Here is a 27,918-nt window from a genome sequence, read left to right as displayed (position 1 = left end):
AGAGAGAATACATTGTCTAGATGATGCAAGATGCTTACAGTAACAATAGGAAACTCCAAAGTACCATACAAAACTAAATAGTGTGTCTAATGACAAAGGTTAATATTATTTTGTATTACAAAATACAACCGTAGATACGTTGCTTACAGATCGTTCACTCGATCCTTCTAGCAATCGTCACCTTTTCCACCATATAAGTTAAAACAATAGTCAATGGAGATTGCTGAAATGCAGCTTACTTGTTTATTAGCTTATAAGTAAGCTGCATTTTATCAGTCTCCGTGTGAGATGTTTTGCTTAAAGTGTGTCACTTAGCTGGCCTGTGTTCTGTCAGGACTCACGAGCCGCTTTACTGAACTGCCGTGAGCCACTGAAATAAGCCAATCAGAGCAGAGCTCAACATTAATATTCATGACTCTTCCAAATAAGGCAAAAACAGAGCATTACATCCTAGGGACAATTTATAGGGTTGTAAATGGACCTGTAAAACTGTATCAGGACAATTTTTGCCCTTAAATAAGCCACATGCCCTCTATGTAGATATCAGAGAACAATTTAACATATTGTTTCAAATCATTCTAGGGCACCTTTAACCATATTAATTATTGCATGGGGAAAAACGAACAAACAAAAAACAAATAAGAGTTTTATTCTGAAATGTCGTTTGTGGTTTACCAGCCATGTCTGACCAGACGCTGATGGATAAATGTTTGTGTGAGTGTGTGTGTGTGTGTGTGTGTCGAAGGTGGGGGTCTAGCTGTACTTATAGGACAAACTTGTATAACCTCCCTTTTTGGACTCCTCGAAAGTAAAAACATTTATCAAACAAAGTAAATAAAACGTTAGTAATTACAATTAACTTCTACAAAAGAAGTTTAGTAGTGTGTGTTTGCGTGTCGGGAGGATCTCAAACAGTAGCGGCTGTCACTGACCCTTCGCCTGACAGCGAGAATGCAATGGAGGAGTAACCGTGGAGAACGGGGAGGGTCGGATGATGAGCCAACGATGGAAGAATGGAGTGTGTGAGTGTATATGTGAGAAGGGCTGCGGGAGGTTTTTGAGAGGGAGATCTGCGTCCCGTCACACTCCGTGGGGCAAAGGTGATGACAAATGCGCCATTTAAAACTCACTCAGTCAACCGAGCCACTCGGCCTGGGAAAGCCATTCACACACACACACACACACACACACACACACACACACACACACACACACACACACACACACACACACACACACACACACACACACACACACACACACACACACACACACACACACACACACACACCCTCCCCCTCAGCCTGCAGGCTCCATAAAGTCTGTATGAAGTCGGACTGCCTAAATCCCCCAGTATCAGTAACCTGACTACACTACGAGCCCCGCTTTAAGCCCACGGCTCAGTCGGGGGAACCGCAGAGCGTTTGGGCTTTAAGTCCACCACCTGGTGCCACCATTTTAAAGTTCCCTAAACTAAAATGACCCAATCACCAGGGACACATAACTCTCACACCTTCTCACTTGAACAGGTCTCAGTCAGTAGGAGTCCAAAATCTGAACAAAAAGCCAGTTGACCTGCTCTAGTCACTTATTGGGAATGTCAAAGAAAAAGAAGTGACAATATCTATATTATTAAACCTTGATGTAGAGTTCATCTGAACAGTTCTCATGGACATAATTTATGCCTTAAAGGGGTGATGTAGAGAGATTAAAACACAATGCTGTATTCCTTTTATATTGGATCCGACAGCAATGGTGCAACACACTTATGCGAATAAAACATGTTTTTTTATTTGTGATAGTATTGCATTGTTACAGATCGTATTGATTATGTGTACATGTCTAACTGAACATACTTTACCACACTGACACAGGCTGGAGAATCCTTTATTTGTAATGTTGTTGGTACATTGTCTTTTGGGATCAGACTCAGACATGTATGGGCCAGGACTTGTAAAGACCAACGTCCAGATGGCCTACCAAAACGTGAGCCCATCGGCAGGCCGGTGAAGCTTAAATAGTAAAATAATTTCTTGATGCGCGTTGTTCACTCTCTTGATATTTGAAGGGGACGTGCATTTGTGTGTGTGTGTGTTTGTGGGTGTGTGTGTGTGTGTGTGTGCGATTTGCGTTATATCCACCAAACGGCATGTCAAGTAATAAAAAAATAACATTCCAATCAATCGCAGGTGGATAGGAGATAAATCATTGTGTTGTTTGATAAAGACATTACGCGAGCCCTGTGGGCGATTCATTCCGGTTGCTGTTTTACCAAATTCTACCAAAAAATGTCCGCATGTACTGGCAGAGGAGCTGATACCTATTCCTAGCCGTGGACATTTACTTCCAAGTCTCCAACACCCATTAAAACTGAGTGTTTCTTGAGACAGCCTCAAAACCAGTGTAGAAAACAGCCTATTAATTATTCATTATGATATTTTTGAATGTAAAAAACATGCCAATCATACGTTGACCTCAGACAACAGTACCAAAAAAAATTGAAAAAGTCAGTTCATGACCCCTTTAAATCTTGTGACTTTTACCTGATGGATAATCTGATGGAGTCGGTGGGATCTTGACCAGTAAGCAACCACCTAGTTTGTTGGTAACCACTCTACCCAAAACATTAAGCAAAATAAGGAATATTTCTATTGTTTTTTTGGAAATTTACCATGGTAAATGTTCAACCATCTTGCAAGGGTTAAGGGCCCTGTTCGACTGTCAGTTTGTCAAATTATGATAAAGCTACAATATGCGAGGAATGTCGGTGTGCTTAAAATAACGGGATTGGATGTCTTGAATTCAATATTTTCCAGCAGTTATCAAACGTACGCAGTAATCTGGAAGTGGTAAAGAGAAGAGATCATTTTTTCTCTGGTTCTGTGAGGTCTTTTTTCCACACACTATCAATCACTCTATGCTCAGATAAGGGGTGAGAGAGACAGATATTATGAACGGCTCAGGATTACTCTCACAGCATATAAGAACAGTGGAAGAGGATAAGTGTGTTCGTGTGCGAGTACGAGCGAGCGCCGGAGCAAGTGCCTGTGGATGGAGGGGGATTTTCACATTATCGTACAGAACTGGACGTGGGCTAAGGGCGCTGGGCCAACACAAACGAGAGAAGAGCCTGGCGCCTGCACCACCAGCCCAGTTTGAGCCCCATAGAAATATTTACCCAACACAGCCAAACTCTCACAGGGTCTAGACTAGCATTGAATACACGAGTAAAGTCAGGATCAAAAAGCCAAAAACATCCAAGATCTGGATGATTTTATAGTAAGCTATTTTTGTCAACCTTTGAAACTTGGCAACCCAGTAATTCTATTAACATTGACTTCATAAAAACAATATATATATAAATTAATTAAAAATACATTATATATTAATAAACATACAATTAGGATATGTAAGCTTGTTATGGCAATTACATAAGTATATAAATAGTATGCACTTTATTATATTTTAATATATATATATATATATATATATATATAAAAGTATGTATATGTAATGCATGCTATGTATATGAATACATATTTATAAGTGTGTGTGTGTATATATGTGTGTGTGTGTGTGTATATATATATATATATATATATATATATATATATATATATATATATAAATTAAAATGTGTATATATGTATATATGTGTGTGTGTTTGTGTGTGTGTGTATATATATATATATATATATATACACGTGTGTGTGTGTATATATATATGTGTACACACACACACACACACACACACACACACACACACACACACACACACACACACACACACACACACACACACACACACACACACACACACACACACACACACACACACACACACACACACACACACACACACACACACACACACACAGTATATTACATACACACAACTTGCTAATTACCATACATTTTGAACTGCACTAACCAAAAGAAAATTGTATATTGACTGCCAATAAAAATCTACTAATCAGTTAAAATATTAACATATTCATACAACAAATTTTCATTTTATTTTTCCAAGTTTCGTAGGCTAGAAAACACTGTAAAAGCCATTAACATTGTTCTAAATACTGTTTTTGTTGTAAATTCTGTCATAGCTTGGCATCTTTCAGGCAAATATGTATTGTGCCCACAACAAAAACATGCCAGAAATATTCTTCTGAAGTTTAAAGGGATTGAATCTCATAAGAGAGTATAAGGGTATGTCAAAACCCCTGGGGAGTGGCGCTGGTCTTACGCCCAGATTGACTACCAGAAGGACTCACCCCATCTGAACTGTATCACGTGACCATTACGGCAACAACACTGGCAGACGGGTCAGGCCTTGAGGGGGATTACTGCTACCATGAAGCTTTAAAAAGCCAGACAGACACCCCCCACCCTTCTCCTTAAAACCTGAGCACCATGACCCCCTAAATATGGCTTTCACTCATTGTGCCTCATCTTGCGCATTCATCAACCCTTCAACTCTCCAAAAATATCCAATAGGAACCCAGCAGCTCGACGAATGTTTGTTCTGAAATGCCATAAAAGGTCAATCGATTCATTGAATCGAACCATTTAATCTGATTCATAGAAATGAAACAAACATTTTGATCAAATTCCACCTATAAAAAAAAACTGAAGCGTTTTAATTACTTTAGAATTTCTTAGGTTTGCATTTGCATAGTAAAGTTAACAATATCTAAACATAAGGATCTTGGTCTATGAAAGTGGATGTGCAATGAGTCTTTATCTCAATTCATATTTTCTTGTCCTTTTATTTCAAAAGTTTTATCGTGTTGTGTGGGTTTGTTTATGGAAGTGGTTCTCTGGGGTCAGGCAAGGGTTTGATCTCAGGGAGCAGACAAAAGCATCAGGATGTTCCTGAACAAAAGGCCACTTCCTGAAAGATGTCTGGGTTCTCAGTCGCAATACACACAGGAGCTTGCCGGAGTAAGAGAGAAAAATACACGTTTTTAGCATTTGAACCTTTATCATTACATCTATAGTTAGTCATACATAATTTCATTTGCACTTTTCATACTTTTCATTCTCCAAGTGAAGAATAAAGTCAAGTACACTACCGTTCAAAAGGTGTGTTTCACACTTGTACATTTCAAACAGATATTTCTAAGAATCTGATTGAAGACAGAAGAATTAGACTGGGATGCTGGCCTATTGCCACTTTGCATGTTGTGGCCTGTGGATGTTTGGCCTAGACGGACGTCCGATAGGCTTATAGTTCTGTTGGAGAATCCAATGCTCTTTGTCACCCTTGTTTTTAGACTCAAACATAAAGCCAAAAGCATACTTTGGGTTTTACACATACGCGAGGGTCCAAGTAAAGTGTGCGTGGCTCGAATTTTGTTGCCAGAATATTATGTGCCGCCCGATTTTTGTAATCGTATGTACTTTGTACACGCAGGTCAGGCTATGCGTTCGACTGTACATGTATGCTAGTGTACATGTAAAAAACAAAGTATACTGTGGGCTTAAATTGGGCATATTGGCAATGGTCGGAATTACACAGACAAAAAAAACCCAGACATTCCAACATGAAACACATCTCAAAGTAGAATAACTGGCTATAGAACTGTTTTTCTGAGAAACAAGTATGTGAACTTGGCACTTTTTCATAAATCGCTGCAAACTTATAATGTTTTTTTGTGCTTTAGTACAGCCAAAAAAACAAAAAAAATTTTTTTTATAATATATTGACATACTGCACCTTTAAGCCAATGGAAAATTCTTATCAGTCAACCGCAAACTAAAATCAAGATATTATTAACTAAAGGATTAGTTAAACTAGAAATGGTATAGGGATAGTTTGCACAAAAATGTAATTGTCTCTTACTTAACCTCAGATTATTCCAAACCTGTATGAGTTTCTTGATTCTGTTGAACAGAAAAGAAGATATTTTAAAGAATGTTTGTAATCTAACAGTTGACAGTAGCCAGCAACTTCCATAGTAGGAAAAAAAAAATACTATGGAAGACAATAGGGTTCATCAACTGTTTGGTTACTGACATTCTTTAAAGGGGGGGTGAAACACTCAGTTTCAGTCAATCTCATGTCAATCTTGAGTACCTATAGAGTAGTATTGCATCCTTCATATCTCCGAAAAGTCTTTAGTTTTATTATATTTATAAAAGAAATATGGGCTGTACAGAGTCTTTCCGGAAAAAAACGAGCGCCTGGAGGCGTATCATGTGGGCGGAGCTAAAGAATGACGAGCACCCTCAAGCGTGGAGAAACCCATGTATGCTATCGATCGGATTCAGCTAATATGTGATCCAGAATCAGGCTGAAATAAATTGAACAGGAGAAACAGCAACATCAGGACATCACAGTCCGTCTCTGTGGCATGTACTGTATTTAGTGGCCTGTCAACATTTGTGTGTGTTTACTCGCAGTTTATGAGGACATGATTCGGTTTATGGACTATTGTATGCGACTAAACCTTAGCAGTAGCAAGCAAAACGGTTTTGCACGTCAGACTAGTGTAACGTTATACATAGAACAACAATGGAGTAACGTTAACCTTTAGCGCATATGAATGACGAAGCACGCGATCGTGTCGTTTACTGATGTTTACTCACGTGACGAGCCAATAGCAGAGACATTTGAAGCAGTTTTACTCACCGGCTGCTTCCAAAGCAGGACCGAACCTTTATCGCTGGGACCGCTCCATCAAAAACACACTTCTTTGGTATGATTTGGTTAAGTCCTGTGATAGCATTGACCGTGGAAATCCGCAATGTTGTGAAGCTTCCCGTCATTTCTGCATTCAAATCAGTTCAAATGCAGCGCTGCCTTCCCGGAATGCTGTGCTGAAGTGTTGAAGTCGCTTAATATCACCCATAGGAATAAAGTGGAGCGCGGCGCGACATAAGTGTTCACGGACGACTGGATCTGCACCTTGAAAGAGTGTTTATGGGCGTGCATTTCCTCTCTCGCTCTAGTCACACGCGCGCGCACCCTACCGGGAGCCCGTACAGCCCATACAAGTACCTTCCGATCTAGTAACGTCAAACCGAGCCATAATCAAAAAAACTCTCCGAAACTTGTGAGAAACCGGAAGGAGTATTTTTGACAGAAATACTCCATCAAACGTCCAACATTAGTTTTTGAAACTTTGTCTATGTTTAGGATGGGAATCCAAGTCTTTAACAGTGTAAAAAGTTCAGTATGCATGAAACAGCATTTCACCCCCCCTTTAAAATATCTTCTTTTCTGTTCAACAGAATCAAGAAACTCATACAGGTTTGGAATAACTTGAGGGTGAACTTTCATTTTTGGTTGAACTATCCATTCAATACAGACACTATTTAACCATCCCAAACCCACATGATTGACTTTCTTTCTTTCTTTCTTTCTTTCTTTCTTTCTTTCTTTCTTTCTTTCTTTCTTTCTTTCTTTCTTTCTTTCTTTCTTTCTTTCTGCAAATTATTCCTTTAAATTATAATACTAAAATGTAATGTGAATCTTTAAGAAAGTGATTTAATGCCATTAAAGCAGGAAATGTATAACTAAACGAGAGGACAAGGTACTGCAAACCATTCTGATTTCCACTTTACATTTAACAGACGCTGTTCATGCAATACTACAAAATAAAATCAGATTTTTTATATCTCTGACCATTTCAAGAACAAGATCCTGGTGTGAAGATATATTTAATTTCCGAAGCGTGTCTGCACATGATGTCTTCCCATCAATACAGCCACGGCCCCTGCATCAGCGCTTTCTGATTTCCTTCTGCATTTCTCCTTTTTCTGACACCTGTCCTCATGCTCTCTGCCTTTCCAACCCTTCCCCTGTCACCGATTGCCTGTGTGTCTCAAAGTGTGTCATTACTGTCTCCATCTGTCAATCAAGCTAGCTTTATGGATATCTTTCTTTTCTTTTAGACCTCTTTCTCTCCCTTTTCACTCTCGGGAATGAGTCAGCAGCGCTTGAGGGGGAACGGATGGTCTCCAGTCACGATATTCTTCAGCGAGCTTTGGACTAATGTTACAGATTCAATGGTGTGACAATATGGTAATACAAATTAGCCGGCTTCTCATATTTCTCGGCCAGATGAGCCGCACGCCGCACCAGGGCCACCCAAAGCTTTCACACCGAGACCTCACGCTGCTGGTCAGACTGACCTCCTCGCAGCCATCTGTGTGTGTGTGTGTGTGCTGAGTTATCACAGTATCCACCCGCTGGCCCCCTTCCCCCAGTTTCCCACAAGACCCCACGCTGTCACAACAGACATTTAGCAGCTTTCACGCTAAAGGGCCACAGGGGGCTTCCTTCCTTCCTTCTCCACTTCCTCCCTCTGTTTTCCGCTTCCCTACTGTCTGCCTCGCTACATTTTTTGCGGGATGCCCTCTACTATGCCCTCTTTAACTCCATTTCACAGCTAATTATAGACAAAAACAAGACAGGACAGAGGTGAATCTTACAATGGCTCTTAAGAGGGGAAAAACACAGAGGAAAACAAAAGACTAAGGGGCAAGACACAAAAATAGAAATCGCCAGGAAGCATTAAAGATGTTGAGCGGGATAATTATAGTTCAGGGCCATTTTATCTTTTTAGATGGATGCTGAGGAAACAGGAAGTAGGGCAGAGGTGCGGTTAAATAGACTGCCCAATAGAGCGAATTCCCACAGCAGCGCTAGAGAAAAACACACAGGTTCCAAGAGGATCAGAGCATCCGAGGAAATTAAAAACACACAGGGATGGAGTATGGGAATGACACAGAGGTGCTTTCTCAGGCCATCTTGTTTACTAGTTTGCAGTGGCACAATCACAGAAACTACATCACAAAAGCTCCTTGAAGATGATTTTAATTCAAAATGTCAGATTTACTTGATTTACTTTCTTAATGCATGTCCCTGTGTGTATTCCAAAGAAATTCAGTGAGATTTGGAAGAAGAAAAAGGAAACTTTTATTCAGCAAGGATGCTTTATATTGATCAAAAGTGACAGTAAAGATATTTATAATGTTATAAAAAGTTTCTATTTCAAATAAATGCTGTTCTTTTCAATTTTCTATTCATCAAAGAATACGGAAGGGGAAAAAAAGTATCACAGTTTCGAACAAAATATAGACCATTTGGGAGCAGCCATCATTGCAGTTGCATGCATTGTGGTGGCATAAAAACAGTGGTAACAAGTGGAGGTAAATAAGTGAGATTCACCGAATAAGGGAAAAGGTGTCTCAATGTGGCTTTGGATGCCAGAATCACAATGCAAAAAAAAGGTCTTCATTTTTACAGAATACTGTGGTCGAAGACACGCATTGAAGCAAAACGCAGACGTTTGTGGATGCAAGCCATTAAACGGACAGACTCAACTGATCAACCGGCAACCATTACTCCACAATTAAAGCATGAATTTAATGTAAACAATAGTTTTACTTAATATATCATAAATGCGTTCATAGGGGATACAATGTATTAGCCCTAGATTTAAAGTATGGCATAATATTTAAACCTACAATATTTTATATTGACAATTTTATCTTGATCATTTCGAGTGTATATCTCTCAAATCAATTGAGACATAAACTTGAAATTATCTTTTTTTTTATTCTTCCATCCATAGACTGCAGAACTGTAATTTTCTGCCATCATGTAGGCTCCGCCTGCAAAATGCCAATGCTGTCATGTCCAAATGGTCTAATTAATGTGCACTGTGTAAATTTTAGCAGCATCTAGAGGTGAGGTTGCAAATTGCAACTGCCCACCACTCACCCCTCCTTTTTGAAGTACATAGAGAAGCTACGGTGGGCCACACAGGACAAAGATGTCGTTGCCTGAGACAGCAGGGAGTGACTAGCGCTCTGTAGAGCAGTTTGTCTTTTTAGAGCTACTGTAGAAACATGACGGCGCAAAATCGCGACTTCACTGTAAGAGGACCCGTGGTGTGTGTAGATAGAAATGCCTCATTCTAAAGTATTAAAGACATAACGGTTCATTGTGTAAGGTCTTTAAACACTGCTGTAAACAGTTATGTATATCATATTGCATTTCTGTCAATAGATCCTCATAAATACTACACACTGCACCTTTAAGCAGCACAACAGTTTTCAACCTTTACAATAAAAAAATAAAAAAATTTAAATGTAAAGATGCAAATGCAAAATTTTAAAAAAGCACCAAATAAGCATATTAGAAAGATTCCTGAAGGATCATGTGATTCTGAATATCAAATGACTGTCAACAATACGCACCTCTGAATAAATGCAGTGATTTTAAATCACAAAAGAGCATGAGGAACTTACCATGGTGCGCCGTATATTCGAAATCCCTTGACGGTGACATCAGAGTCCTGCAGGTAAACACAGTTTGTCAGGAGAGACTGAACATTGTCAAAGTCCTCGGGTTTCAACTTGGACACGGAGGGAAAGCGATAGTAATCCTGCTTGACCAGCTCCGTCATGAAATCCTTATCGAAGGTCAGCTCATGATTCCCAGCGATCACAACTTTAAACTCGTATGGTAGGCCGCCTGCAACACCAAACAAATTCATACATGTTAAAGCAGAATTGTAACTCTGTTTCCCCATAAGCAATTTTCATATTTCACACAAAACAAATTCACACAAAATGCACATCAATAAAAAAGTATATATAATATATAAAATATAATTGATATGCAGCATTAAAAGAGAGTATATTGGCTATTTTACAAATCTGAACAATTTTAGAAAATATAATACTGTTTCTTAATGTTAATCCAAGTTATAAAAAAACAATGCTAATCCCATTGAAAGAAAATTGGAAAACTGAAAAAAAGTAATGATCTATATATGACATAACATTGTAAGTACTGTTTTGGAAGAAGCGTGATATACAATATATATGTTCAAATGTTAACAATGGTAGTGTGTAGTTAACAATGTGGCCAAAGAGAAATCTAATTGGTCTAAAATCCTGCAGCCCATAAATGCATGTTAAACATCTGATTGGCTGAGATCGCATATACTGTATATTGACACACTGATTGTCTGCCAACGTAACTCATGTCTGGTTAGGATGCGGTGTGAATTTATATTAGATAAAATGCTCTTCTGAAGTTCATATGAGGTTATTCTGATCCTGAAGAAAATCTGATAATAAAGAACAGGACTCTACAAGTGGAAACAGGCTATTACAACTTAACATACACCATGGTATATTTCTCAACCTCTCTGTTCAAGCTACTCTCTAAACCAGAGGTTTTCAAACTGGGGTCCTCCAGAAGGTACTATGGGGAGAATTAAAAGACAAAGAAAAAATGGATAAAGTCTAGTTTACATTCTAACCGTTTATTTTCTAAATGTTACTCTCCTTTATTTCCAGAATTAAATATGTTTGCTTTCATCTTTCTAGTGAGTTTTTCTTACTATAGTCCCCTTTATTTTGCTCACTGGGGTTGTAAGGCAGTATTCTTAACGCAGAACTTAAAGTGCTTACATAGGCCTGCATTTATTGTGAAGGTTGCCAATACAAATATATATTTTTTTATTATTAAAAATGTTCTTCTTCAGGTTTATACATCCAACATTAAGTACAGCCAATTTAAGTTTGGAAACGACATGTTATATTTACAATGTCACTCTTACTAAATGGGTATTTATTTATTTTTTTCATAGGAAGGTGGTCCCTCATAAAAGGTTCATCATATTTGTGGGTCCTGGCATCATAAAGTTTGAAAATCCTTGGTCTATACAAAAGCAAGCTGATGTATTATAAAAGTCTACAACTTTGCCTGCACATTGACTTTCAGAAAAAAACCTTTTAGCTGAAACATCTCAGGAATACTTTGTCACAGGTGTAGATACAGTATGTGTCTGCCATTATGGCCTTTCTTTTCTATTCTATAGAAAGTGTGCTGCCATCAGAAAGCACATTTTCTATAGAAAAGCCATCCTGAAAAGCACCAAACATTTATTAAAGTCACGGCTGCTGCATTTTCAAGAGGCTCTTTCTCTTTTCTCACCTCAGCCTCCACCTTCACAGCACAGCTCTTTTGTGTCGGTACATCAGGATAATGCAACAGGGAAGTTGTTCTTTATAGAACTCAAACAAAGAGAGCGTGCTCTCGCTATATGTCAATCCTCAGACTCAGGAAAACACACACAGACCGTCTCTCAGTGGATTGCATAACACATATGGAATGCTTCAAAAGAACAAAAATATTTCACCAACCAAAATACGGATGAAATGCGACGCTTTTCAGAGAGAGCACAAAGCAAAATGGGACTGAAAATTCAAAAGCCAAAATTCGAAACAAAGGGCGAATCAGGTGTGCTCTGAAGCTTTATAAAATGACATGTTTGAAGGTCCTCTTTGCAGACCCCCTTTTAAAATGTTACTTTCTACTATAAAATAGCCCGTTTAATAAATGCTTTTTAGCAGTTTGTATTGGAAGTGTCTTTTTTGGAAAACAATAAAAGCCTATTCAATTTGAAACTGTAAAGGCATCAGAAAGGAGCAAAACACTTGACCGAAGTATAAAGAAAATAAAAAGATAAACTGATTTAAAAGTAAACACTTTCCCAGCAGTTTAATTTACTTTCTTGCTCCTTCCATGCGCTCTGCACAATATAGACTGGGATATATCATAAATCCCAGTCTAATCTAATAACAGGAGCCCATCTTTCAGCTCCGCGGCCCGCAGTCAGCCAAACGCCATCACGGATCCATTTACATGGAGCTTTCCAGTCGCACAAAACCGAATCACAAACCCCCGGCGGACGAGCTTCGTGCCAGCCTCTCTCCGGCAGAAAAAGGCCTAGAATGCAATTACCTCCCCACCAACTGCATCTTCTGAGTCCCCGCAGGGATTTTTACAACATTTTATTGCCATCAAAATGTATTTTTCGAAGAGGGCTGCGGGTATAAACTCTTGTTTATTACTTTGAAGAAGCTGAAGAGGAACATATGGGAAGGTATGTGGAGTATGGGAGACTGCTTAAAGTCAAAGGGATTTGGGTTTAGCCTCAATGTTTGAACTTGATTTACATCAGAGGACCGGCGCGGGGCACAGTTTGGCAATCGCTGTGCGTAATGAATGTAAATCAAATTAGTGAAAATAAACTACACACCGTAAACATCTGAAACTGAAGGATGGCTGGTAGGGAACATGTGTATTTTGTTGAAAACGAAGCAGCGCAATCACATTCGTCAAGTTTTTCGAAGCGCTGCGGCAAAAAAACATGTGGGATTTGATGAATTGAACTAAAAACAATGAGCACATGCCACCAGAAAGCCCAACAGCACAAATCATAAAAATATCAATCATAAATTAAAGGGACAGTACACCCTCACAAAAATGAAAACTCATTATTTACTCGCCATCAAGTTTTTCTAAACTAGAATTTATCCTTTTCTTCTTTCATTTTCATCACACAAAATGTGCATTTTCAAACAAAATCCTGGTCACTTTTTTCATGTAATGAAAAAAAAAAGGAATTGGGGCTATCAGGCTCCAAAAAGGCAAGCATATATAAGTTTCAGAAAAAATCTGGTATTTTGTGATGGAAAGAGCAGAATGTAAGTTGTTATTCACAATGCCCGATTTGTGGAGAAATCCTTCTTTTGAATCAGATGTTTCTATTGAATCAGTTCATTCTATTCATGAAATCAAACACACAAAATGAACTGTATTGACAAGCAAAAGACAGAAGAGATATTAAAACAATCGTATTGCTCTTGACTGAATTGCTTTTGTAACTTTAATAAGAATAATCTTTTTATTAAAAATAAATAAATAACACAGATTACTTGTCCTTAGTGAGCATTTTTATTTTCTTATTTTACTTATGTTATTTAGGCTAGTATTACTCTTTTTGTGAAATTGGTGATGAGATTTATGAAATTTCTATGGTACCAAAAAATGTGATATAACAAACACTTTATTTAAAGCAAAAATAACTATATTGGGATATACTATATCGTTATTATGAAATAAAATGACTCGTAATGTGACTTTGGTCATATCGCCCACCCCTACTGGAGAGGTCGATTATTTTTAAAGCAAATAACAGCTTACACTTTGGCCACTACTTTAAGATACTTTTATAATGCGCACATGTCCTTTGAAAAGCCTACTGTAAAGAGCGGACAGGATATTCTTTGGAAATATAAATGTTTCCTGTTTCCTGTTTTCCTTTCCTGTTTCAAAAGCCATAAAGGTTTGCAATGACATGAGGATGAGTGAATAACAACAGAATTGTCATTTTAAGGTGAACTACCCCTATATCACAGCATGGATTGTTTAAAACCATGCAAACACTTTCTATTGCTGCCCCCACAACATCGCAAAACAAAGGAACAAAGCTGTTCTATTGGACATGGGATATATCGGCTGTCCTGCATTGATCAAAGAAATAAACAGTGAACTCAGACAAACGAAGTCAAGACCTAGAAAAGCTCCTTATTTATGGAGCACAGATCCATGTTTGCATCCTTGAATCCCGTGTGGAGAAGCACAGGTCAGATCTCACGGGCAAGGTATCGAGCAGAACTGAACTTCAGTAAAGAAACCTCATTCCCACCGAACGATTCCTGAGAATCGATCCCACTTATCAACAAAACCGTGATCAATGACAACGATTAGCGACTGGGCTTTCTTGCCAGAAAAACAAACAACAAAAGAAAATGCATGGTAAATGAAGCAAATGCAAAAGAGAGAGGAAAAAAGGGAGGAACGACAAACCTAGCAGTATTTAAAAGGTCTAATCTAAACAACACCAATTTCCCCTTGCAAGTTTAATTTATACAGGACCATGATTTTTTTCTCTTGTATAATTTGTCCCCCACTGCTTAAGAACAAAGTGGCGACCTTGGAAAGAAATGCAAGCATTTATATTAAGAAACTACAGAAAACATAACCGGAATGCTTTGGCTCGGATAATGAAAACACAAAGGTCGGTTTACCTGAAGGCTCATCTGAGTGTCGTTCTATGGCTTCGTCAAAAGCCTTATATAAACTACTCCATCATCACGCCATGTTCCAGGGAACAATTTGTTTTAAACTGACAAAACTCTTATATCCAAACATGTTTTTTGACAGAAGACAGCTTTCAGCCATCATGAGATTATCTAGCAGCGCCCAGGTGTGTGTTTACAGCAAAAAGCGATGATGTGAAAAAATAATTTCATCGTCAGGTTTCCTCTGGGACGTGAATAATAAGAAAGTCTGAGCACTATACGACCACCAGGCACTTCAAAAGCTACTGGTGTCACATGCCGGATACGAAAAGAAAGTGGCGTCAAGTACGTTGATAGATGGAGGGATGGAAAGACTGCTGACAGCCCTCTCCGTTTCATCCCTTATGATGCACTATTTCAACCGTGTGTGACAAGAGAGCATGCACGGATGGAATGACGGAGCGAAGGACAAAGAGAGCCTGTGACATTAAAAATCGAGCTCCTGCAATTACAAATACAAGCGTCAGGAAAGCTACTTTGAAATTGCAACTTGCCAAGATTACTTATAATTAATTAAACAGCTAAAACTATAGTAAACATTAATTAGATACGCTACAAGCTTCTTGATTCAATCTATGGGCCCTATTTTAACGATCTGAGCACATGGCCTTAAGCACATGGCCTGAAGCACATGGCGCAGGTGCACTTCGGGTGTGTCCGAATCCAGTTTTGCTAGTTTAATGATGAAAAAAAAAACGGTCTGTGTGCCAGGCACATGGTCCAAAAAGGGTTGTACCTAGTCTCTTTATGAGTAATGGATGTATTTTGGGTGTAACGAGCAATAAACCAATCAGAATCTCATTTCCCATTCCCTTTAAAAGCCAGTTGCGCTTGCACCATGGCGGATTCACTATTTACATGGCAGAATTTGCGAGTGGAAAGACGTAAAGGGATAGTTCCCTTTGCAATTAAATTTTGATATGTTTTAGCTAACCTCATGGGCATCCGAGATGTAGGAGTATTTGTTTCCCCAGTAGTTTCAATTTTGATCATTTTAGGTCAAACCGTTCTTGTCTGTGCCTCACATAATGCAGGTCTATGGTCACCACCTCAACGAGCAAACACAGAGTTAACACACCAAATTAAACAATCCCCCATCGTAAGTACACACTGACGGCCTAAGACACGAAACGAGCGGTTTGTGTGAGAAAACGAACAGTATTTATATCGTTTTTACCTCTTGTACACCACTACGTCCGACAGATCCGAGGGCGCGCGTGCGTTTCCTGAGGTGAAAACGATATAAATACTGTTCGTTTTCTCACACAAACCGCTCGTTTCGTGTCTTAGGCCATCAGTGTGTACTTACGATGGGGGATTGTTTAATTTGGACTTCTCTGTGTCTGCTCTTTGAGGTGGTGACCATAGACCTGCATTATGTGAGGCACAGACAAGAACGGTTTGACCTAAAATTATCAAAATTGAAACTACTGGGGAAACAAATACTCCTACATCTCGGATGCCCATGAGGTAAGCAAAAACATATCAAAATTAAATTTCAAAGGGAACTATCCCTTTAACGCTTCACAGAGGAAGCCTTTTATTTTTAATATTTGGCATTTTTGTGTGCTGCAGCGCATCCCTGTGTGTGTAATAAGCAAAGTGTACGCACGTTGTGCACCCATCTAAAGTCGCATATTACCAACATGCCTTTTAAATAACAAAAAAAATACAGCGGTTAGCCAGGTTTCTGTTGGCCAATGGTGCAGTCGATTTCAGTTGCCTCAAAATTGCAATGCGCCAAAAATGTGCCTGAACACACCTTGTTTTCAGACCAGATGGGTGCAAGTGCATTTAACAACTGCAAGTATTAGTCATGCTGAAACTAGCAAAAAAACACTTGTATCACGCCTGATGTCGCATTGCGCCAGGTGTTTGAGAGGGTCTAATATTTTAACTAAATTTTCATAAAAAGCACAGTTTTGGGGCACAAAAAAAGAGGATCTGATAGGATACAAAATAAGTAACCTAAATACAAAGTAACTTACCAAAACAATGGCAGTATTTAACTTAATATGTTAGTTATAAAATATTGCTAAATATATTGCCAAATAAAAAAGTAGTAACAACGACAGAATTTTACAAACACATGATGACTCAAATTATGGATCAGTGAATCTAATTTCTTAAATGAACCAATTCACTAAGTCAAACCATTCAAATGAAGGTAAGTTACAAACATATGGATTTTAACACATTTTCTTAGCAAGATTCTCTTTAAATCAAACTAAAAGAGAAAATCTAGCCCCTTTTGAGAGAATACAAAGTATGTTTGTGGTCGTACACAATTTGTGTACGATGTCTGAATAGCTGAAAGTGTCTGTGTTCATTTTCTATTCTATTGTAGAGTATAGACAATACAATGGGATGCAAAACAGCCAAACTACAATCACATATACCGTTAAACTTCCAAGTTTAGTGTAGCACTTATTACTTGTATTTAGTTGCTCTCAACATTGAAGAGTTGTGGAGCATGGCTCATGTCGAGAGGCCAAATGGGTACACACACACACAATGACAATGCACCAGGCTTGCTGGTCTGAAGGTCAGCGGTGTGAGCGGCTCCACGGGGGTCAATGTGACCACTTTATGGCTGCATCAGGTGCCAACATCCCAAACCCTCGGCCCAGGACTCCCTGGCACCAATAGAGCTCTGCATGTAAGAGCCGGCATCCGTTTGATTCAATCACATGGGTTTTGGTCTACACCTCAACCAAAGCACAGGATCAAAGAGGATTTGAGGTGCAGGATTTACGACATTCACATTCAAAACAATACAGAAACTCCCTAAACTATATTTCAAGGAACCAATCGCATGCCAACAAAAATATCCCAATATATAACCATGCTATACCATTGTACTGTTTGAAGCCACTTAAATACAACTGTACACAAATATGAAAATCCTTCAGTACCCTGGTATATATGTACACACAAGTACCATAGTTTAACTACCAGATACCATCATTAAAAAAATGGTTTTACCATAGTATAATGTCCATAAAACACACAGTGTAATAAAGAGTGGTAAATACATATATTCTTTAAAAAGTTCATCAGTAAACAACACACCATATAAAAGAAGCTTACATTAAAGCTAAACATAAAACTTAAAATATAGCTGCAAGCAGCAATTCCGGGGCCAAGCGCAAAGAAGAAAATGAGGCATGCCAGCATGGCTGGAAGTGACCAGCTGCAAAAATGCACAGTTTGGTGTCAATATGTCAAAACATTGCAGAGATACAACCATTAGAGTCATTTTGGCATCATGCCTCAGCGCAAAGAAGAAAATGAGACATGCCAGCATGGCTGGGAGTGACCAGCTGCAAAAATGAACCATTAAAGACCTATTAACATAAGCTGAAGCAAAAAAGACATACAATTATACATAAAGTTAAAAATTAATAATGTATCACTTTTTACCTATAGGTGGCGCTGTGACCAAATGAATGTGGTGTGGTCAGGGTGAGATAACAATGACACATGCACAGTTTGCTGTCAATATGTCAAAACATTGCAGAGATACAACCTTAAGAGTCATTTTGGCATCATGCCTCAGCTTCGTCGCTGTGTTAAACAAAAACTATTTAATCTATTGATGTGAAATCAATAACTTTGTGTCGGGATGGGCTGAAGATGATACGAGTCAATTTTGGTGAAAATCGGACAAACGGCCTAGGAGGAGTTTGAAAAAGTAGGTTTTTAACTTATAACAAGATGGAGGAGAGGACGTTTTACCAAATATGGCAAAATTGATATCTATGTTCTCAGCAGTAGCCAAGGAATGTATTATGACCAGTTTCATCATAATAGGTTAATTTATTCAAAAGTAATTAGCCTTAGTGTAAATTTTGTTATACATTTTGACCACAAGGTGGCACTGCCCCGAAACTTTTTGAGCACCTTCAGGGCATGGTGCAGAAGACACATAACAAGTTGCGTAACAATATGCTAATGCATTCGTAAAATACAGCATTTTTAGACAAAATTCAAAATGGCCGACGCCCAAAATGGGTGATACGGGATAATTGGATATTTATCGACTCGGCATGATGTCCCGAATCTAACAAGACCACTTTGATGATTTTTGGAAAAACCCATCAGAAGTTATAAGCCAAAATAGCCATTTTTTGTATCTCCGGACCAGTAGGCGGCACTGCACCGAAATGCTGCAGATCACTTCAAGTCATGCTCATGATGACATGTACCAAGTTTGGGTTGAATACGATAAAGCATTGCAGAGATACAGCCTTAAGAGTATTTTTGCAACTGCTACGTAAAATTTGTTTGCGCATTTATCAAAAACGGTTCGACTAATCAACTTGACTTTAATAACTTTTTGTTGGCATGGTCTGAAGATGATCTGGTTCAATTTTCGTGAAAATCAGAACAACGGCCAAGGAGGAGTTCGAAAAAGTAGCTTTTTTGGAAAATTCAAAATGGCGGGAAAATTATCATGACGGAAAATGACGTCATAGGGTGCAATCGAATCGGCTTGAGCCACGGATTCAAGAGAAAAAGGAATTTTGTTTCTAGCCCTTATGGTTCAAAAGTTATTAGCATAAACATAAGTGCAACTTTGGACAGGCGGCGGCGCTAGAGGGATTGAATTGGAGACTCAAAATTTGCTATAGTGACAGATGGGACTGTCCTCTATCTGTGTGCCAAATTTCACAACTTTTTACCATACGGTTCTATGGGCTGCCATAGACTCAAGAGCGGAAGAAGAATAATAATAATAAATATAGCTGCAAGCAGCAATTCCGGGGCCAAGCGCAAAGAAGAAAATGAGGCATGCCAGCATGGCTGGAAGTGACCAGCTGCAAAAATGCACAGTTTGGTGTCAATATGTCAAAACATTGCAGAGATAAAACCTTAAGAGTCATTTTGGCATCGTGCCTCAGCGCAAAGAAGAAAATGAGACATGCCAGCATGGCTGGGAGTGACCAGCTGCAAAAATAAACCATTAAAGACCTATTAACATAAGCTGATGCAAAAAAGACATACAATTATACATAAAGTTAAAAATTAATAATGTATCACTTTTTACCTATAGGTGGCGCTGTGACCAAATGAATGTGGTGTGGTCAGGGTGAGATAACAATGACACATGCACAGTTTGCTGTCAATATGTCAAAACATTGCAGAGATACAACCTTAAGAGTCATTTTGGCATCATGCCTCAGCTTCGTCGCTGTGTTAAACAAAAACTATTTAATCTATTGATGTGAAATCAATAACTTTGTGTCGGGATGGGCTGAAGATGATACGAGTCAATTTTGGTGAAAATCGGACAAACGGCCTAGGAGGAGTTTGAAAAAGTAGGTTTTTAACTTATAACAAGATGGAGGAGAGGACGTTTTACCAAATATGGCAAAATTGATATCTATGTTCTCAGCAGTAGCCAAGGAATGTATTATGACCAGTTTCATCATAATAGGTTAATTTATTCAAAAGTTATTAGCCTTAGTGTAAATTTTGTTATACATTTTGACCACAAGGTGGCACTGCCCCGAAACTTTTTGAGCACCTTCAGGGCATGGTGCAGAAGACACATAACAAGTTGCGTAACGATATGCTAATGCATTCGTAAAATACAGCATTTTTAGACAAAATTCAAAATGGCCGACGCCCAAAATGGGTGATACGGGATAGTTGGATATTTATCGACTCGGCATGATGTCCCGAATCTAACAAGACCACTTTTATGATTTTTGGAAAAACCCATCAGAAGTTATAAGCCAAAATAGCCATTTTTTGTATCTCCGGACCAGTAGGTGGCACTGCACCGAAATGCTGCAGATCACTTCAAGTCATGCTCGTGAGGACATGTACCAAGTTTGGGTTGAATACGATAAAGCATTGCAGAGATACAGCCTTAAGAATATTTTTGCAACTGCTACGTAAAATTTGTTTGCGCATTTATCAAAAACGATTCGACTAATCAACTTGATTTTAATAACTTTTTGTTGGCATGGTCTGAAGATGATCTGGATCAATTTTCGTGAAAATCAGAGCAACGACCTAGGAGGAGTTCGAAAAAGTAGCTTTTTTGAAAAATTCAAAATGGCGGGAAAATTTTCATGACGGAAAATGACGTCATAGGGTGCAATCGAATCGGCTTGAGCCAAGGAATCAAGGGAAAAAAGAATTTTGTTTCTAGCCCTTATGGTTCAAAAGTTATTAGCATAAACATAAGTGCAACTTTGGACAGGCGGTGGCGATAGAGGGATTGAATTGGAGACTCAAAATTGGCTATAATGACAGATGGGACTGTCCTCTAACTGTGTGCCAAATTTCACAACTTTTTACCACACGGTTCTATGGGCTGCCATAGACTCAAGAGCGGAAGAAGAATAATAATAATAATAATAATAATAATAAGAACGGCTACGATTACAATAGGTGCCTCCGCACCTTCGGTGCTTGGCCCCTAATAATAATAGGAACGGCTACGGTTACAATAGGTGCCTCCGCACCTTCGGTGCTTGGCCCCTAATAACCCACTTGATGACTTTCAAACTAAAATTAAAACACATTAAAAGACAAATTTCCTAGAATAAAATAAGATTTGGTTTAAATGGAGTGCACTAAAAAGACCTAGACTTTGTGTGTGATACTGTCTCTGTACTACATCTCAAAACAATGAGAGCTTGTCATACTTCAAGGGCCTCTAAAAAGATATATATTAACAAGAGTTATGGAAGTCAGGACTGATATTTCAATCTCAAATCTATCAATCTCGCAGTAAGAACATCAGTGACGGCCACGTGCTGTAAGCTGGGGTTTTTGGTCAAACCATGCATTTGTCTGGAAAAGTGTGATTTGTTTTTGACTGGAAACATACTTTTGCAATAGCTATACATAGACAACCCCCTATAAATCACAACTTTTGCTAAGGTTTCCTAAAACCTAAAGCGTAATATTCATTACCAATCCGTGTAGAATGTGAATGCTAAACATTAGCAAAATCTTTACTCCTTTCAATAGATGGAATAAATAAATGAAGCTAAAAATTGTGATATTAACAATATTCAGTTATTTCTTCATCTGTATTCTACATGATTTTCTCAGAGGATTGTTCCTACACATAAAACCATGTTGAATTTAACCCTACATAAATAAGCATAATTAGTTGCTAATGAAGTACCCATTGCTCTCCTATGAATCGGTAATTAGATGTCATGTAGAAAATACTAAATAATTCTTACACCATGTCTACATCAAATAATAAAAAAAAAAAGAATCACACTGTTGTCCTAGTCCGTCAAAAATTTTTTTTTTTAGAAATATTTATGCATGTATTTTTGGTTTTGAATCATATACAGTTGTGTTGTAAATATTACCATTCTGTGCAAAAATTAAAAGCCATTATAATTATTTTCAATGGATTTGTTCTGATTGTTCTGTTTTGGTAACCAGCCTCAGACTGATGAAAAAATGCACACTTCAAAATAGCAACTTTATTATTCAACTTAAGTCTTGTCTTCCAGCTGGGCCTCAGACGTGAACTCACAAAGCACCACGACCCATACACGAGAATATGACGTAGAGTCGGCGAAAGCGAGGAACTTTGTTTACACTGTAAAAAAATGTGGTTGGTTTTTGTTGGTTCAACTTAAAAAAGTAAGTAACCTGGTTGCCTTAAAATTTTGAGTTTATTGAAATTAAAATTTTGAGTTGATACAATGAAGAGAATTTGTTTAATAAATAGAAACTCAAAATATTATTGTATTTGAACCATATAAAAAATTTGACAAATCATGAAAATAGCACTATTTGGCATGTTTCACTGCGACATCAGAAATAAAACACACACAATTACCCAATATGCTTACAAAATCTTTTATTAATATTTTAAATAAAGGTTGTGGAATCTCAAAAAAATTTCATTGTATTAACTTCAAATTTTTATTTCAATGAACTCAAAATTAAGGCAACCAGGTAACTTTTTTTCTAAATAATTTTTTACAGCGTACAAGCAGAGGAAGACGCGCCGTATCGAAAGTGTTGAGTTCTACATTAATTGTGCTTTAGGTCTTGGCGTAGTGCTCAAAATGGTGCTAAAGTGTGCATTTCCTTCCTGGATGCCCGTACGCCGGCTCTATGTCATATTCACGCACGTGTCATGTTGCTTCGTGAGTTCATGTCAGAGGCCCACACGGAAGACAAGAATAAAGTTGATTAAACACCCTGTTTAAAAAATATTTTGCTCACAAATACTATTCTCGTCACTTCATAAAATGATTTTAGAACCACTGTGGTGAGATGGACTTTTAACATCTTCAGCCTTTTATAGGTCTTAAGAGAGGAAATGTCATTGCTGCCAATGAAGGCCTTTCTGAGCCTTCGGATTTCAACAAAAATATTTTTAATTTGTGTTCCAAAGATAAACAAAGATCATCCGGGTGTCAAACGACATGAGTGTAAGTAATTAAAGGGTTAGATCACCAAAAATGAAATTGATGTCATTAATGACTCACCCTAATGTCTTCGTAATCTTCGGAACACAGTTTAAGATATTTATATTTAGTCCGAGAGCTTTTCTGTTCCTTCATAAAAGTGTATGCACACTATACTGTCTATGTCCAGAAAGGTAATAAAAACAGTAATATCAACGTAAAATAAAGATTCAAACGTTTATGAATCAGCAGATTGATTCATGATTTGGATTGTGTGTCAAAATGCTGAAATCACGTTACATTGGCAATCCAAATCATGAATTGATTCACTGATTCATAACCGTTTGAATCTTTATTTGAGGATTGAAAACTAACAAGGAAGAGAAGACAATGCTGAATAAAGTCATAGTTTTTGTTATTTTTGAACCAAAATGTATTTTCAATGCTTAAAGAGATTCTAACTAAACCACAGATGTCACATATGGACTACTCTGATGATGTTTTTATTCCCTTTCTGGTCCTTCTGGGAAAAGACTGTATACTGTGCATACGTTTTCAACGGAGAGACAGAATATCTCAGACTAAATATCTTAAAGTATCTTAAAATATCCTAAACTGTGTCCTGAAGATGAACGGAGATCATACGGGCGAGGAAAGACATTAGGGTGAGTCATTAATGACATCAATTTCCTTTTTGGGTGAACCAACCCTTTAATAAATATTCCTTATAATTATGAATGTTAAACAGTTGGGCTACTTAATAGTTTGGTGGAAAACTTTACTGTTATTTTAGATCAATTTAATGCCTTGCTAAATAAAAGTATTTATTTATTTTTGCAAAAATTGTTACCAACACGAAAACTTTGAATGAGTATACAATGAGCATTTTCTCTTACAGGTGAAATCCAACAAAGTTAAAAGTCTGTGGAAAATCAAATCCTTATTTGACCAACCAAAACCAGCATAAAGACCTCACAAAATGACTTTCAGCACCAAGAATTCTTCACTGAACAGAATAAAATCCTGTAATGGTGCACACAGCTCGCTGAACACATCGGTTTATGTGGACAGATGCTGAAAGGAGAAACTCTGCTTCTTCTGACCATTAGCTTCAGTCACTAAAACCTGTCACCACCACTTCACACGTCACTAAACTCTACGTGTGTGAGGGTCGGATGTGATGCAAGGGGGTTAAACGGTGGTTAATAGCAGCTCTTTACCTAACCAGTCGTTAAACTTCTTGACCTCTGAGGGCAGGCCCAGCTCGGTGAAGTCCCCTGTGTGCAGGAGAACGTCCCCGTAAGGCATCTGGATGCCATCTGTCCGTGAGTGTGTGTCTGACACGCACACGAAACGCGTGTGGCCACCCGGTTTGGGAGTGTCGTACGAGATGGGGTCCACCCTGAGAGCAAGAATGAGCGATAAAGAGACAGATGGAGGGAGAAAGAGAAGGAGGTTATTCTATGAGCATGACAATTAGCAGAAATAACTGTACACAACTGCTAGCTTAAAATCAGTCTGTAATTGCAGTAAAATAACAACAGAACAAAAAGTAGTGACTGAAGAAAAGGACCAAGCTCGATCCATCTATTTAGTGACAAAAGAGTTATTTGCAACAGATCCATGTGTGACTTTTACAGAAGATAATATCTTTTTTAAGCGATAAATGTCAAGTACAGATGTTATGTGATTAAACTCTGCTAAACAAGGTTATAATACTCAAACATAGAAAAATATGAACATTTTTAAATCATATATTGTTTTTTTTATAATTGTTGGAAGCAACTTTAGATAGATAGATAGATAGATAGATAGATAGATAGATAGATAGATAGATAGATAGATAGATAGATAGATAGATAGATAGATAGATAGATAGATAGATAGATAGATAGATAGATAGATAGATAGATAGATAGATAGATAGATAGATAGATAGATAGATAGATAGATAGATAGATAGATGGATAGATAGATAGATAGATAGATAGATAGATAGATAGATAGATAGATAGATAGATAGATAGATAGATCATTTCTGCTGATTCACAAAAACATTTTCTTATTTGCACTCACAGCTTTTGTAGTAAAATTGAAAACTAGAGCCGAATCTTTTGTTATTTTTCTCTGGAAATGAAAGTAGCCTTCAGACATTCTCACATTTGATGTCTATTTAGGAGAATCACTCTCTTCTTGTATGAACATCCCTTTATTTATTTTCCCAAAGATAGTTTTGGGGGATGGGGGGAGGGGGGCGGGTTGGGATGGAAGAAATTCTCCTCTATAACTCAAAAGGAACCGAAAAAAAAGGATCTTGGCTGTAATTGAAGTCAGAAACGTGCAATAAGCCGCACTTGTTCCCCCCACTATTATTTCATTACTAAAAGGGTTGTCAGTCGACAAAAAGCCCTCGGCTCTCTAATTAACACTTACATCTCCTGTCCGACTAAAAATATAAAGGAACCTTAGGAAGGGAGGTGGGCCAGTGCACAACACACACACACACGCACACTTCCATTAAGCAAAACAAGTACGTTAAGCAGTTATACATAAAAGAGCATCTACTCAAATGAAAGAAAAGAAAATAGCACAGGATGGGAAATGGAGTGCTGTCAAAAAAAGGAGAGAACTGACAAACAAATAAGAAATACATATAGAAATATACACACATTATTATATATATATATATATATATATATATATATATATATATATATATATATATATATATATATATATATATATATATATATATATATATATATATATATATATATATATATAAGGAAGAAAAAGAAAATGCCAGCCATTTTCCACTGTCAGTGGCTCGTGCGTCTGTCTGAATTGTGATTCCATTTATATGACCAAGTCATATCTGAAATGAACCACCTGCACAGAAAATCATGACACTTTAAAAAGGAGAGGGAGAAACAGGCGGACAGAAAATAATATTTGTTATTGATCACAATGCAGTAAATAAAAGCAAGTCTCTCTCTCTCTCTCTCTCTCTCTCTCTCTCTCTCTCTCTCTCTCTCTCTCTCTCACTCTCTCATTGATTAAATGTGGTCTGTGGTGGTCAGGCCAGCAACGGAGATATAAAAGACTCGACAGATCTAGTTATGGAAGCGGCTAGCGTGCTGAACTCTGTGGCCTACACACACACACACACACACACACACACACACACACACACACACACACACACACACACACACACACACACACACACACACACACACACACACACACACACACACACACACACACACACACACACACACACACACACACACACACACACACACACACAGTCATATGAATCTATTAGTCAACAAGGCTGTGTATCTGTTGGTCACCTGACTCTCAGGAGTTGTTTCATAAGCAAATTAACATTTTTATGCCAAACATGAAATAAAAATTGGCACCATTTACTTTTTTAATACACTTCCCAAGTCTAATTGTAAATGATTAATTGAAGCACATTTGACTTGAAATCAAACCCATGACTTGCAAGCCTGAAACAGTAGAACTATATCGCTGACTAAACTAATGTAGTCAAGTTGATTCACTGATTTAAAATAATATTTTGACTTGAAAAAAACATTTATTTAGATGTTTAGGTTACCAACTAGTAATGATATGTGAACGATCATGCGATATACGATATAACGATATAAACGATACAAATTGGCCTGTGATAGATTTTAATTATATCGCGATAATGCATGTTCAATTTTGATGACATCTACCCGCAAAATTTAGAGCCACGAGCTGCAAATGATTGCACAACGCATTATCGTATTCGTCATCTTGAATAAACACAGGTGAAAGCGAAACAGAGGAGCTGTGAAAAAGACCAGTGCAACATCTATTATTTGTACTTGGTTCGGATTTATGCACATGCACACACCCCACACACACACACACACACACACACACACACACACGCACACGCACACGCACACGCACACGCACACACGCACACACGCACACACGCACACACGCACGCACACGCGCACGCGCACACGCACGCACACGCACACGCACACGCACACACACGCGCGTTCGCTGTCTTTGTAGTCTCTGCCGTCAGCCGTCTGTTTTTTGTTTTTTTTTTACTTTAAAAGTATATTGAAGTGTGCATGGTATAACGTGATATTATACTCTTTCAATGTATTTTTTAAGCAATATATGTTACATATATTAGTGTTCTTTTTCCAATTAAATTGGAAATTCTATTAAATTTAAATATATATATAGTACATATAATGTAAAATGTATTATATTACAACATTTTATATTTACGTATTACTTTATATATTAAAAATAATAATTTTCTGTATAAGAGCAATTGAATTTTTCAGTTAAAAACTGAGTTTTATTATGACCTTTTGTTATGTTTAATTTGCGCCCTTTTATTTTGAAATATAAGTCAATGACAATTGGCTGAATCCACAGCCAATGGTTAAAGTTGTTGCTTGTGGAGATCCCGCCCCATTTTGGAGTCCCCGCCCCAGCCCCATATTAGAGTCCCCGCCCCCATATGGAGTTCTACGGTCTG

At 37.9% G+C, this 27,918-nt stretch overlaps 1 protein-coding gene across 1 annotated transcript in view; it reads right to left on the bottom strand.

Moving 5' to 3' along the window:
- The window catches only part of mpped2a (metallophosphoesterase domain containing 2a), an 80,837-nt gene that overhangs the window by 27,859 nt on the left and 25,060 nt on the right, over nucleotides 1-27,918 (bottom strand). Inside the window, exons 3-4 of the mRNA XM_067445219.1 lie at nucleotides 24,578-24,759; nucleotides 10,261-10,486 (exon numbers count right to left, since the gene is read on the bottom strand). Coding sequence (XP_067301320.1) covers nucleotides 10,261-10,486; nucleotides 24,578-24,759 — 408 coding nt within the window. The remainder of the gene's footprint in view (nucleotides 1-10,260; nucleotides 10,487-24,577; nucleotides 24,760-27,918) is intronic.

This window comes from Pseudorasbora parva, chromosome 1 (genome assembly GCF_024679245.1).
Source record: "Pseudorasbora parva isolate DD20220531a chromosome 1, ASM2467924v1, whole genome shotgun sequence".
Classification (NCBI taxonomy): domain Eukaryota; kingdom Metazoa; phylum Chordata; class Actinopteri; order Cypriniformes; family Gobionidae; genus Pseudorasbora; species Pseudorasbora parva.
This window is presented reverse-complemented; position numbering and strand designations above follow the sequence as displayed.